The sequence below is a fragment of the Bombus vosnesenskii genome, unplaced genomic scaffold, assembly GCF_011952255.1.
Source record: "Bombus vosnesenskii isolate JDL3184/JDL3185 unplaced genomic scaffold, Bvos_JDL3184-5_v1.1 scf7180000013379, whole genome shotgun sequence".
Taxonomy (NCBI): domain Eukaryota; kingdom Metazoa; phylum Arthropoda; class Insecta; order Hymenoptera; family Apidae; genus Bombus; species Bombus vosnesenskii.
In genome coordinates, this window is record NW_022883009.1 from 1,213,169 (window position 1) to 1,228,710 (window position 15,542).

Sequence of the window (15,542 nt, forward strand, 5' to 3'; positions counted from 1 at the left end):
CTACTTACCTTGACGAAATGCAGGTTCTCCTTGTCGAGAAGGAACTCCATGGATTTGTGTGGCCGTTGGTTGATGGTGGAGGCGGCGTCGTCGTCGCGGGGGCTCCTGTGCGAAGCGGCGACAGGCGACTGGGGTACGTGGAGGGCGTGCTCCGGTCTGGGTCGCGGGGCGGCCGAGGTGTGATTCAGATTGAGCAAACTCCTGGTCTTCTTGCCGGCGGTGTTCGCGGAGACGGAAACGGCGGCGGCGACGCTGGTCGTCGTCGTCAACGGCACGGCCTCGTCGAGGTCGGTCTCGAGCAGGCCGACCGGGCGCTCCTGGGCGGCCTGCATCGTGCGGGCTTTCGCCATCTCGATGGCCGCCGGATTTCCAAGGTCTGTGGCCGCGCGTCGGCGCGACGAACACGCCGCCGCCGCCGCCGACGCGCCCGTCGACGATCTCGAACCCAGCGCCCCGACACGGGGCGGCTGCGGAGGCAGGGGCGGCTTGCTGGACACTGGCGCCCTCCCGTTTGCGCTGCGAAAAGCAATATAGAATTAATCGCTTTCGTGGTTTTTTCTTTTCTCGAGGTCGGTTATATCGCGTTTTCCTCCTTTCGATTTTTCATATGTAGCGGAAAAGGCGGCTGAAACGAAAGCTTCGTTCGGAATACAGCGAACTCTCTCTCTCTCTCTTAACCGGTTCCTATTATCTCGGTTAGATTAGTCCGATTACTCGAATTGAAACGACTAAGATTCGAATGATTCGAGCAACGAGAACAAGAGTAGATACACGAAAGTGTATCCGAAGTCAAGTAAGTATGTAACAGGATCACGCTGTTTTATAGTTCGTACTTTCATACGCTATCGTATAGCATTCCTTAAAATCACAGTTTGATTGAATCATTTAGTGTTCGCATGACGTAGCGTTACGGCCAATATATTAATAAATACGGTTTTCGATGCGTGAAATCACTGAAAAGAGAAACTTCTCTTCCAGAAAAGAATGTGAAAACGGTTAGTCTTGAATTTTATAGTTACTTAGCTTGGCAACTTCGTAGACTTAATCCTATGATTCCTATTTTTACAACATCGAGTAGTTTATTTTCTCTAAATTCGTCATTAAAATGTATTACTAATTTCATGAATCGACAATATATAACTTATTGTATGAAATTATTGTAGATAAAGTACTTTCAGATACATCGTATGACATGTTTCTAGATAGTAATTGAACAAGATATACGGATTTAATCAAACTTGTCCGAACTCATCGAAAATATTTACTTTCCAGGGGAAGCTTAATATCAAAGACTTTTCGAAAGAAAGGAAAATATTTAAACGTACACAAATCCAACGTTCAACATTCGGTATAGTTTCAATCCACTTGAATGAATCGCAGGATTTTCTCAGAAATAATACAGCCTTCCCTCCGCAGAGCTAGGCGTGTTGCGGAATCGTCGATTTCCAGAGTCCGGAAAAGTCGATCGCGGACGCGTCAATGTATGCCGATTTCGTCGTAACTTCACAAAGAGAAACGTGCAGAAATGTCGGTGAAGCGAGTCGAAACGCCGGTAGCATCGTCGGTCGACGCTTTAGAAAATTGAACGCGGATAATTGGCCCGAAAGCGGGTTTCGTTGCGTCGAGCTGATATCACCGCGCGTATAACACTTTCCCGCCGCTTATACTCTGCGCTTGGCTTTGAACTTCACCGAGCTATGCACACACGCGTTCCTTTGGTTCTCTGGAAGAGTGCGCGGCGAATTCGTAGCAGCTTTCACGCTATTCGATCATCAATCACGCGGCTCCCGTTACGCGGCGAAGAAAACGCGGAAGCGAGCGCTACGCAGCACGGCCGCGGCGCCGCTGCTCGCTTCCAAGCCGCATGCTCGTTTCGCTCGACCATTCCACGATCATGGACCACTCTTCTAACATTTCTATAGAAGTACGCTCATTGTGTGCCGACTCAAGTCTTGTTTTACTGGTTTCACGGTGAAGCTATTTGATTGAAATCCTTGGGAGATTATACGTATAGTCGATTTTTGGGGGAAGATAATTAGCTTGTTCTAAACTCGGATGCTGTGAAGCAAGAGAAATATCTGATCTAAATTGATTGTTTGAGACGTTGTGTAAATAAAAGGCGTCGCGAGGAGATCAGTGAAACTTTAGTAGTTAACGAGATACGTAATAATTATTTTTAAACTCGTAGTGAGTATTCAAATATTTCGGTATTACATTCTAAACGTTTTTCCTTATACAGGGTGGTTGGTAACTGGTGGTACAAGCGGAAAGGGGGTGATTCTACGCGAAAAAAGAAGTCGAAGATATAGAATAAAAATTTTTTTTTTAATTTTTTACATTTTTCCATCGAGACAACGATCTACAGTGAGATCCGTTATAACGAAACGTGATAAAGTGCACGCGTACCGAGCGAAAATTCAAAGTCGATTTTCTCGGAAACAAAGCCTCAAACGAAAAATTTTTATTCTATATTTTCGACTTCTTTTTTCGCGTAGAATCACCCCCTTTCCGTTTGTACCACCAGTTACCAACCACCCTGTATATTTCTTGATATATGTTGCTTAATTCTTCCTATACCATCATATATTAATAAATATATACATATTCATAATATTCAAACGATACATTTTTTTATGCTTTACTTCATTTTTAGTGTAAAAGTTAAAGAAGGATTCATTCTTGCTAACATGTACAATCCTTTATTGGAAGCACGACCATTGTTTTGATCATATTATGAGTTAGTTACTTTCCTTAGAAAAAATTGCCGGTCACATTTTTACAGACGAAGATTCAAACGTTTAAGTGCGCACTTATGCATTCGAAAGAACGTCTGCGATTGGCCGACACGACGTAGAATGGAGTGGATACTTAAAGTCAAACAGATCCAAATCGAACGATCGCCTCAATTGCTCTCAATCGTTCCTCTACACCTTGTTCTTTTTCTGTCTGCCCAGGAAAAATCAAATCGTCTTCTCGGTGCACGCATGGACAATGAGCACGCAATGCGTCGACCTTAACGCTGTATTCTTGTTCTTTCTTTCAAACGAATAAGGATAGGTACAGATTAATTTTACCTCTGACTGTAATGGAATATTTACATGTATTAAACGAAATAAAAATTCAGAATGCCTTCAGAAATACGTTACTTTTTTAAAACTCCCGAATATAAATATAGTACTTATACTTAATTTTTAAACTAAATCTCAGAAAGCTCGCGACTTTATCTTAGTTCTATTTCTACGAAGCAAAGAAATACCAATTCAGTCTGCGATTTATCTTACTCCCTATCGTTTTCCACTCTGATTAAAATGGCATAGGCACGATAAAATAGTCTTCGATGAATGGAGCTTTTATACTCTGCGTTCAAACCAAAAGCAAAGAGTTGGGAAATAGATACTAACAAGTATCACGCTTAAATTTTAAAACAACTTATTTCATTCATTTTTATGAAACACTGAGAAACATTTCAGGCGAAGCAAATGTACACACCCCCTGTTAGATAAAATGAATCTACTTTATCACTTTACAAGCATGTGTCATTCAAAGCTGATAATCCTTAAATATAAATAATAGCGTCATCCTCCCTAAACTTTGACCTATCACTTATATTCCTATTGTTTTAATTCTTAAGACTTTAGATCAAAACTAATTACAACCCAATGTAATATTCTGTCTTAAAATTCATCGATCCGGCTTTAAGGAGGAAAATGAGAAATGAGAAAGAAAATAAGAGTAGACAGTAAGAACTCAGTTCGTGCGAGCACGTTGATGAATCAAAAGCGCGGACATAGGCTCGGAACGAAATAAAAGAAACAACAGTCGATCGTACCAGATGGAAAAACATCGAATTGCAATGCGAACGGGTACACAACTCGGTATCCCTGTGATGCAGTTTCATTCTTGCGGCACGTCGCGTTATGAGATCATATTTATAATCGTGAACGGGGCAATGATGGAGAATCGTCGAATGCCTTCTCTAAAATTAGGAGATGGTCGAGAAATATTTTCGAAATCCTCGCGCCGTACCAGTTTCGAATTCTGAAAATATCGCGCTCGAGAACCGACGAGAAAACATCGTAAAACGCGTATTTTCGCCTAACGATATGGAAGTAGATTGTGCACTCGCTGTTTCCATCGAGTCTATAACAATTTAAAGAAAGATCGAAACTAAGACAGGAAACGCGAAATGTTTGTCCGACCATTTGGTATAAATTGCTTTTAGCTGTGACCGATTGCAGAAAATATGTCTTAGATTGCCGTTTGACGTTTCATAGCGAATATGGTAGAGTAGAAGTGAAAAAGTTTGCGCGTATGAAAATATATATTCTACGCGTGACGTTGTTCAAAGAGATGGTTTCCTTCACCCTGCTATATACATATGTATGTATTTCTGCTCCGTACGATGTCACGAACTCGAATCATGCGCTCACCAACGAGCCTATGGTTAAATATATACCCGTATGCATGTAGGTGTACCGGCCTCACGAGTCTTATTAATCTTATTTCATTCCAGCGGCAGTCCGGAAGTCGTTTGAGGTGGTGCGATGTCTAATCGTTTGCTTGCGGAATTCTCGTCAACCTTTTCTGCTTCTGTTCTTCATTCGTTACGTAAAAGAGCATAGATAATATTTCGATTGCTTTCATTCCCTTTTCTTTTTAGTCGTTTGTTGTCAATATTCGTGCTATACCGTTCTATTTACTAGGTTGTAATTTTCCTCAATGCATGTTTTACATTTGCGAGAGTCTCAGAAAGATATAAGAAAAAATGTCAACTTTCTTTAAACTTCGAACCCAAAACCTTCTTTTAATCATTTCTGTTAAAATTTCATTTAACTAACTATATCAAACTCAAAATAGTTGGAATGGAATATATTGCTGAGTTCAATTCATCGTAAGATTACGGAAGATAACGGTTACTTAAAGTTGTACAAACTGTAAGGTTTATAAGAAAATCACTCTCAATTATCCTATGCACTTCGTTGAATGAACTGTACTTTCTTAAAGCATTATTGGATAATTTCCAACTTAAAAGAACCCATTATTAAAACGTAAATAGAATGACAAACTAATGTTTTGTTATTTAATTATTTATTTATGTACACTATATATTACTACTAGATACGTAATAAAGGTGATCTGAAACAGAATTTCTCTGTTGTAACTATTCGCTAGAGATATATATATGTACGTATGTATACATATGTATATGTATATATGTATGCGTATATCGCGCCGTTCAGAATGTGAGAATTCGATTCATTCGATTCACAAGGTATCTCGAACCACGCGTAATGCAATTTTGATATTACACAACATTACAGTGGTGGTATCGAGTTTACTTAATCGCTACAGAAAGAGACAGCGACACGTCACGATTACTCAAGAGCTCGATAAAGCGTAGCTTTGAAGTCACACCTTGAAATATACCATAGCTACGTTCGCAGAAACGCAACAGATATCTCGAAAGAAGATTCAGCTATAGCTGAAACGTGGCCTATTTATCCAAATTTCGGCCACGTAGTTCCTAAGGCGTTTCCAGAATATGAGAAACCCGCTAAAAACAAAGATGAATCTGACTCGATTCTTAAATGTCCATTTGCAATAATTCATCGGGAACAACACGTGCGACGTCACGCAAGCATATAGCTGCCGCTTGTTTGGTGCAGACCTTTGCCAAATGATTTGAGAATCATAGAATTTAGATGTTTACAAACGTTTACAGAAAGAATGAGTTTGAGCAAAAAAATGTTTAATATGGAAATGTACAGAATGTTCAAGTGATTATACAGAACGTTAGAAAAGAAAAATCCAAGTCTATAAAATCATATGTAGTATTTAACGAACGCAGTAAATGTCTCTATTCAACATGCTTCTGAAAGCAATTCTGAAACAGCTGCATGCTGTATTAATCTCTGTACGTATTATATTTTCCAATTAACGTGAAACGAAATTTAAATTTTTAAATCGAATCTCTGCTGAGGGATAGATTCACTGAACTGATCTCCTGACCTGAATGTTATTTGGGATTATTTTTGTGGGAATACTTGATGATTTTAACGTACTCGTCATTGCTAAACAACGTAGTAAATTTATAAAGACGACATCGCATAGAAAATGTATGTCGCGTAATACGCGAAGAGTATCTGAAAATATACGTAATGTCGATTCATTATCCATTATTCATTAATCTCGCTTTTATATATATTGAGACAAAACTTTTTTTTTAAGCAAAACAAGCTATTATTAGAAAATATACTCAGCGCATATTTATTATAAATCTCAGGTACATGCATAAAGTTAATGAATCATTAACGTATACATTGAAGTATAAAATTTTACATTTTCATTATCACATATACATTCGAAGAAAAAGAACGCACTAGTGAAAGAGTGACCTAACGGAATCAAAGTGGAGCTGGAAGCGCACAAAAGAGCTGATTCGATGAAATTTCATGCGATAAAACGAATGTTCGTAAAAACTAAACAAGAGGGATCGGTTACGCCTGCTGTTCCGAGAAGCTGGCCTCAATATGTGGATCGAGTAATGGAGGAGTTAAGGCAAAAACCAGCCAGATAGAGAATACCACGCGATCATTCGAGGGATTTTTTCCTTAAAATTTCTTTAGCTGAAGCAAACGATACTGAATGAAGGGAACAGGCCGCTTGTGCGATCATCGTACTACGAAGGAAATGAATCGTTAACGAACAAGGGTCGTGATGGAGATTAAGATTAATTGCCGGAGATATCAAATCGAACCCCGTGATGCTCCGCAAAGTATGTGTAATACACAAATAGGATGCGTAATTACAGTGCCATTAGAACCAGCGTGAATTTGTTCAAAGTTTAATTACAAATCTGTTTTGATTGCTCTTAATCTTTAACTAACAGACGTTGATAGAAACTTTGTAATTTCTATGATAACGACATTTTGTCCTCGTTTCTCCAAAAATCACTCGTAAATTTGTAAAATATTCAATGTTTGTTTTGCATTCTATACAATTCTTAACGTCAACTATCCTCGTCCTAGAAAGCAAAATATTCGTTGTGACTTTATGACAACCTTATGTTCTACAATCATCGACTTAATATTCGCACGAATATTATGTCTTTATTCTACCGTCAGACGACAACAGACTGAATAAACACTGTCTGCTTTCAAACACAAATACGTTGTAACTTGATCGAGTCCAAACGATTCACAGTTTATCTCTTATTCTATCGGTAAGCCTACGTATCTAAAATTTTTAATAATTGGCTTTGCAATTATCTCTTCTTAAACAACTTATGAGAAAGAATATCTGATTTTTGTGATTTGTTTTATTCGTACTCTTGACGATTGTGTATGAAACGCTCTGCTGAATTCCTTAACTCCTGGATTCTCTTAACACCCCGTATTCGGCTTTTATGAATTATCGAGACGCTCCGATCCTCTGTCGCTGAATCTTCATCGAGGTTCCAGGAGGGAAATGCTTCGTTAGAAGAAGAGGGATACGATAAAGGTTAAACGACGGCGTTTGCTGTTACAGAATGCAATTAGATCGAATTACGTTGAAACGACACGGAATGGGGAACGGGGCGAGAGTGAAATCCGATTAAGAGAAGCGAACTGGTTCATCCATGTGCTCGCGCGCATAGGGGAAAGAAACGAATCGAAGAGGCCGATGGTCGGAATGTACGCGCGAACGAGAGTGAAATTTATCGAACGAACGAGAAGCCTGATGGAGAAAGAAATTAGAGACGACGATGCATGGACGAGTCGACAGTTGATAAACGGTGAATAAATAGCAGATAGATTTAGCACCCCGTTGCGGGACGTCACCAAAAGCAAGGATCAACCGTCAGTGAAATTTAATTCGAATGGAGAAGATCTAGAAGAGTGGGTGGAGCGTTACCCTGGCAGCTGTTCGCCGGCTCTGACTACCATTACGAAAACTTGATTAGTATCGCTGACCTCTTTTCCACCACTTGCTTATTAGAGAGACGTATCACGGAAATAAATTCCGTCCACTGTTTATGGGTATCTTAACACATCGTTGATAATCGAATAAAAACACTCAATAAATTTCAATAACTTTGTCGCTATATAAGTAATTTAAAATAACCGTTAGCAATGCTATTCTACTAATATCTAAAAATATATTTCTTTGCTATTGCGAGAATCAGTAGTAGTAATCCAATCAGTTTTGCACAATACCAGTACACACGCATCACCACAGTACATCGATCAGCGGCAACAACACAGCAGGTAGAAACAGAAGGCGTGTATTGATACGTATCAAATTCCTTTCATAATCCGCTAATTATGTAAGACACATTACGTTATAAACTTGCGAGCAACGTCTGCGCGATTTTGCAGCCGAGATTCGGTTACAGACCACGAATACGGTTCGCGGACGCAAAGTTTATTGTTGTTCGCGTGCGAATACCTTCGCAACATTCGTCCGTTGTCTTCTCGTACAATGTACCGGGAACATTAAATAAACGATGGTATTTAGAATCTGAAATGGTGCCGACGTATTTTCCACCGGCCGAGAGATAAATGTTTACATATAGAAGCCATAGAAGGTGGCACGAACTGTGATTCATGTTACCTCTATATTCCATATACCCGCGCGAAACCGTGTAAACAATCGTTGAGGTCAAAGTCAACGCGATCGACGCGCAAAGCGATGCCCGGTGCAAATAGAAGAAAAACGGGAGCGACGAATATATTCACGGTCGATGACGAAATACGGCACGATTTTTGAAAAAGGTAGATCAAACACTCACCTTATAACGGAGGGACTTCGTTGAACGTCGGCAACAATTCTGTCATTGCTGCTGGTGTCTACTCTGCTCTCCGCAGCTGTGTTCTGGTCTTGTTTCTGCCTTTCCTCTTCGGTAGGATGCAACGGTATGATAATATAGTCCGGCTCCTTTTTAACCTTCTCCTCGGTCACCTTCGCGCGATTCACTTGGCCGATCGTATCACTTTTCTTCTGCACCTCGGATCGCGGCACTTTCGATCTACCACTGAACCGAAGCCTCGAGAATCGTTGGAGAAATCCACCGAGTCCACCTTTTTTCCGCTCTTCCTTCACCGTGGTCGCGGACGACGCGTCGACGACCATGTTCCGCTGGAATCTCGCCGCCGATGGCTCTGTTTTGACGATGGGTGCCGCGACGAACGGACGCGGTGTCGTTGTGGTCGTCGTGGCCGACATAGTCGCGTGGCCGTCGTGCCTATCGTCTACGCTAACCGGCGCAGTTGTTGCCACCGCGTTCTCCTCGTGACGTTTGTCGCGAACACCGCGATGATTCGTATCAACTGCCACGGCCACCGCTGGATTCCCACTCCGTTCACCGAGTTCCAGGCCGTCGCTGTTGCTGCTACCGTTGGGTGGGGGGCAATGAACACCATGGACAGTGTGTCCCCTCGCTGCTTCCGTTGCCTCCTTCTCCTCCTTCTTTTGCTCTCTCTCGTTCTTCTCCACTTCGTACTGCAACTTCTCCTCTTCCACCTCTTTCTCCTTCGTAGCCTTCTTCGCAGGAGCATCCTTTTCCGCGGCCTGCTTTTCCACTACGACTCTCCACAACAGTTCTCCATTGTTTCTACCGTTGCACAACGAAGTCGATGATAATCGACTCGTCGAAGAACTTTCGTTTTTGCCGCCACTTTCGTCGATTTCGAGTTCGACCGCACGATCCTCTTCCACTGGCCGATAATCCACATAACGGCCCTCCTCCTGTTGCTGCAACCGCACGATTTTTTCCGGATAGAAATCACCGATGAACAACCTTTTCGAACAGCTCGTCTCGTTCGTTGCATCTTGATCCGCGTCCTTTGAAATCGCGTCCGCAGTCGCGGTTTTATAGGAAGCGTTTGAATCAACATTTTCACGTTCCGGGGTTAAAGGTTTCTCAGGTTTCTGGACGCTTGTTTCCTCGCATCGTACGCCCCCCTCCAGGCTGGAAGTTCCTACGGGTTTGGTTTCCAAGCAGGGTAAATCTATTTCGTCGTCTACTAAAACACGGGCGTTAGAATCGCCTCCATAAACCGAAAATGGATCCGAGTTTTTTTTTATCTGGCCGAAAAGCGTTTCCTCTTGCCGTTTTTTGAGCCGCTGGCCCAGCTGATTGATCGGAATCCTGGTGAACGGAGCTATCGAGAACTGCGTGGAAATATTTTCCGCGGACTTTGAATATTTCCTGGTATCCAAATACGGCTCGCTGTAGCTCGGTAGATTCGATGTCGAGCTACTACTCATTTGCTGCACCAAATCGGAAACTCTGAGCAGCGAGGATCGTCCTGAAATCGATTCCTCCAACTCGTCGCACGCATCCATCCGCTTGAATCCACCTTTGGAACACTGGAGAGCCTTGATGTAGTCACACTGTTGGGCCAGCTCGTAACTAGCGTTGTTTGACACTCGTTTTCGTTCACTTTTCAGCGATTTTTCACCATCGTTACCAACCTCCTTACGATATTTGTTCGATCGGAAACTTCTCTCGTCGATTTCGAATTGCTGAGCCAACTCGTAGCTCGCGTTGTTCTTTACCTTCCACGGTCGCTGTCTACCGGAAGGAGTTCTCTGAATACCATCGATACCAGATAACGTGTTGGCGTTATTCGAGGTAACTTCCACGGCCTCGCGCTTCAACTGCTTGATCGCTGCATCCACCGAATCGATGTCGTTCTCCATAGCAATCGCCATATCGAGTATACAGTTGCCCGGATCTTGCGTCTTCACCGTTGAAGGTACTTGTTTCGTCTCTCGTGGCTTTGAACAGTGCTCTCCTACGCATTCCTCGTCCTCCTTCGGCTCTTCTTCCGCTTTCTCGCGGTCCATCTCGCCATCTACCATTGCGTTCTGCGAGGCTTGCGTTCTGACCGAGCTCGATAACGAGTTCTTCGCCTGTTCACTCTTCTCGCCTCCGTTCTGTCGAATTTCCTCGTTGCTTTCCAGTCGCTTCTTACTTTCAACAACGGAGACTTCCGCCATTTCGTGATGCTCGTGCAAATTCACTGGAGAGTAGCGTGTATCATCGTGCGTCGTGTGGACGCCGCAGAGATTCAAATCGACGGGCACGCTGGCTACCCTTGTATAATTCTCGAACAAATTCGACGTGGATACGAAGAAGGTCGCTCTGGACGAGGATGCGTACGCGGCCAACGAATGTGGACCGTGTGCGGACTCGGTGACGCTGCTAGGCAGACTGGGCGCGCTTTGAGATTTATCCGTGAATCTAAAATTAAAGCACTCCTCGTTGCTCCACCCTTGACGCTGGTGCTGCTCGTGCTGCTCGTAACTGTGGAGCTGCTGCTGCAGCTGATGATGGTGGTAATGATGATGATCGGCGACCATGTTGTTACGGCCGTGCGCCATATTGCCGGCTATATTTAATCTAGTCTGCAACAGGCGAAACGAACTCGACACAGCCGTTTGGCCAGATTTCAGGTCCAGCAGTGCGTCCCTTTTCGACTCGACACCGATCTCTCGTAGGTCGATCGTATTCCGATAATCCAGCGACGTCGCGTAGTTGCACGCCGAATCGCCGAACACCATCAGCCGATCCTCCAGCTCCGCCCCGGATCGATTGTCGTTTAGCATACGATCTTCTTCGTCAAGGTCCTCGTCGCCAACGTCGTCTTCGTATTCTTCGTCCTCGTGCCAAAAGTCCCTGAATCGTGTGAAAAAATCCAACTACATCGAGTCTCTTCGACTTAAGTGTTTATGAAAGTTGTTCGATTCTATGGAGAAAAATGAAATATTCAAATTCTTTTTTAACTGACAGAACGGTAACTTACACAAGATTTCGATATCAACGTATCTTTTTTTTTTTCCTAATTTATTTTTTCTAATGGAGTCGTAGTAAGCGTGACACAATGAGATAATCAGGATGAAACATCCACGAGCGTCGTTTTGGATCTTCCTTGAATTAAAAGTAAAAGTCAAGGAAATCTATTAAGGGTCGTGATTGCGGAAACTTGGTCAATAAATGAGGGTCATGTAGCAAGCTCTCGAAAGTCGTTGCCAAGGAAAACCTACGATCATCTCTTGACAATCGCGAAACGAATCCAAGTCGATGGAGGGCCTCGTAACAAAAAACACCCTTGTCAAATTTGTTGACTTCTTAGATAATAAAGCATTGGAATAGTCAGAAGATAGACTTACAGAATAATGGGATCGGTATTATGAAAATGATCTATATCCTAACTGTATGAAACTTTGAATTTCAGTTAATTTCGTTCCAATAAATGGAGTTCAGGTAAATGAAGCTTCATTATATTACTCCTTCTAAAGTACAAACTAATCGTTATAACGAAACACGAATATTCTGCTGTTTGGAAAATCTCCTATACATATAAATAGTCATAATTTCCTGTTAATTCAAACAACAGAGGCAGTACCGTGGCATGAAGAAAACTCCGACCGCTTGCCAAATTAAATAAACTATGTTTACGTTACCTTGGACGGTGGTAGCCATTGCTACGTGTTCTCGACAGGTCCATGTTTCGTTTCAGGTACAAAGGTGTGAATCCATTGGTCAAACCACCAGAACCAAACTCCTCTTCCTTTTGACAAGTGTCCAGACTTTCGAAGCTACGGTAAGGTCTAATTCTGGAAAAGTGATCTACGATGTTTCCAAAACCGTTTGGTAAAACCTTGTCATAGTCCTGCTCGAGGCTGTCTGGCGACGTGTTCTCAGGATGAGAGGCGTTTGATCGATTAGGATACTCCAGCGAATCGAAGCTGTAACTGGACGGTGACAGTGTGGCACAGGTCCTTTCTAAGGATTCGAATTGCAATAGAGAGCTAGACCTTGAGGAGGCGGACGACCTCGATGACCTCGGCGATGGTGGGTAGTCGTCAAAGGTAGCCTGGTGTTCTCGATCGCTGTTACCATTGTGTTTTCGACGTCTCTTCTTCGGAACCACGGAATTGCATTCGCTTCCGCTGCCATCCAGCCTCTCGTCTTCCGAGAAATCAGCAACAAACACGGAACGGTCAACGACATAACGAGGGAAAAGGTGTAGTGTACGCGCGATGCGTGTATGAAATAATCGAATCGCTTCGATATCGAAAAAATAAAAGCGAGACAATGGTCTGATCTGATTCTACTTTTCGACATTCGAGCGACTATTTTTGGAAAGATCCAATTTGCATTCGTGTTTTGCAAAATGTTTCGATGACAGTGAAATAGAATTAACGAAGTTGTTTTTTTACCAAGAGTAGCTAGTAAAAAATAAAATTTACTATTGTCACTTGTTAAAAAAAGAAGCGAGCTTCAGAGACTAGATTTATAAAATCAGAACAAACAGAACTGTACTGTATTTAAAAAATTACTGTATTAAAAAAGTGAATTTGTAAAAATGTTAATTTGTTAAACATATAGAACAGAGAAGTATAGCAAACGCAACCTTGAAGATACACATTTCAAGCTGCTATTTGCGTTTTCGCTCGAGACAATATGCCCTGAGCTCTATCCTACATACAAAAGTCCGTGGCATAATTACGTTTAATTGCGTGTGCTTATTAACGATCGTAAAAACCGCAAAGACATGCGTAATTAAATCTGACATCTTCTGAAGCCACATTATATCTATTTTAAGTACTTTCTTTAATTCGCTACGTCGTTTCGTTCAAATTTCGTTCAAACTAGATAAGGTACTTAAATTTTAATCGCACCGATTCAACTAATTTAACTTCAAGTTTGTGTTCATACAATTCAAGTTATCTCACTTAAAGTCGTTTAAACTTAACTAACCGGGCTCCCAATGTTTACACGAAACAGTTAAAAAGCTCACAGTGTAAACGATCTTCATCAAATTTTTTAATTCTTCGCATGATGGTTCGAGCTAAGTAAATTATAGGTTCATATTGATAAAAATGGCTTAAAGTTGCTTGAATTCAAATGACTCGGCTAATCTGAACAAAGCTTAAGTATTGATTTCCCTCTGCCGATAAAACCAAATTTCTCGATTAATCGAGCAATACGCCATCGACGTTGTAGCTAATTGATTTCCAGTGCAAAAGCCATGACGATGGTGATAAAAATGCAAATTCAGGACATTAAGGAGACGATCGCCGGCGATAGTGTCGCAATCGAATGGATCACGTCGTGAAACGTGTCGTTTACCGATTAACGAGCCGTTATCGAAGACTCGTGTCGTCGATCACGTGTCGGTAGACGGTCACGAAGTCGACAACCGGTGACCGTGTAAACGTTGCTTCCGGTTGAACGAACCACGACTTCCTGGCTGCGACACAGGACTGTCCGCCGATGCTGCATTTAAAAGCGACACGAACGCGACGATTGGCCGCCTCCTCTCGTCGAAGACCTACTTCCGTGACTTGACTTTATAAACCAGACCGCAAACCAGAGAATTCTCAGACTACCATCCTTCTCATCGTATTTCTAATCGCCAATAATAACCGACAATAATCACCGATTATGTGGAGGAAAATGATCTATTTTCGTTTGTTAACTATATTTCATCGATTAAAATTTTTGTACCGAAATAACACTAACGGTACTAGTACAGTTAGTTTCGTAAGATTTGACAAGTATGGATGTCAATTCTGATTTTTTCAAATACCTTTCGTAAAAAATCGATTGCTTCGAAAGTATTACTTACAATTATTGACGCTTAAATATCGACCAAAATATCCCTGATACCCGACAAACTTCTCTACACAAGTGAATGCAGAATAGCCTAAGCAACGGAGATTACAGTGATCCTCAAACTCAAGACAGATGCCTGATCGTTTATCTCGTACAGGTCATAAAGAAGAAATCTGTGACATTTGATGTCGTAAATGATCTCTATTTTATAAAAAATTATTGATTGCGAAAATATGAAAATGCGAAGTCGAATTATGAACAGCTTATATAAAACTAGTTTAATGGCAAATATGAATAAAATAAATATGTTGATTGTGATTCCAGCAGCGAATTATTAACAACGAATGTAGACGATATTTAAAAAAATTACAAAATTTACTATTAATATAACGTAGTAAATTCATGCATATGTTGATAAATTCCAATTTAGTTTGGAGTATTGTGTACGAAGATTTCCAGGAATCTAAGAAGATAAACGCTACGAGTCGCTTTTGCACGTGTATTTCGGTATCTGATCGAATCTCATCTCGTCAGCGTCAGTCGGCTTGGAATTCTTTACAGGTCGTACTGTAGCAATTGAATTTACTCTACGACGCATTGTCCTATCGGTTTATTTTTGCATGATTGCATGCACGTGGAATTCAACGACTAGTTCATGGTAATCCTATATGAATCACATTGAAGGTGATCTAATATTAGATGGAGCGGAAGAGAATCATGCGTAGAATTGTAGACATCGACTGATCTTACCATCAAATAGAAAAAGAGCTCTATTTGTAACAATTGTATAATAAATACATTTATCATAATTTTTGTTCATGCCTGACACGCTGGCAAAAATGAGAAATGAGAAATTCACCAGTATTTATATTAAAAAACTCTGTGATATATGTATTGAAAATAAAAATTTTCCGTTGTAAAAAACAATAACAAA

The 15,542-nt window shown here is 41.5% G+C and overlaps 1 protein-coding gene across 12 annotated transcripts in view; it reads right to left on the reverse strand.

Moving 5' to 3' along the window:
• LOC117237485 overlaps positions 1–15,542 on the reverse strand; it is a 72,711-nt gene that overhangs the window by 42,489 nt on the left and 14,680 nt on the right. For 11 of the 12 annotated variants that reach the window (XM_033501494.1, XM_033501496.1, XM_033501499.1 and 8 more), the window contains exons 4-6: positions 12,451–12,958; positions 8,771–11,662; positions 9–516 (exon numbers count right to left, since the gene is read on the reverse strand). In XM_033501494.1, the coding sequence (XP_033357385.1) occupies positions 9–516; positions 8,771–11,662; positions 12,451–12,958 (3,908 nt within the window). The remainder of the gene's footprint in view (positions 1–8; positions 517–8,770; positions 11,663–12,450; positions 12,959–15,542) is intronic. The other variant, XM_033501503.1, reaches the window with a different exon arrangement.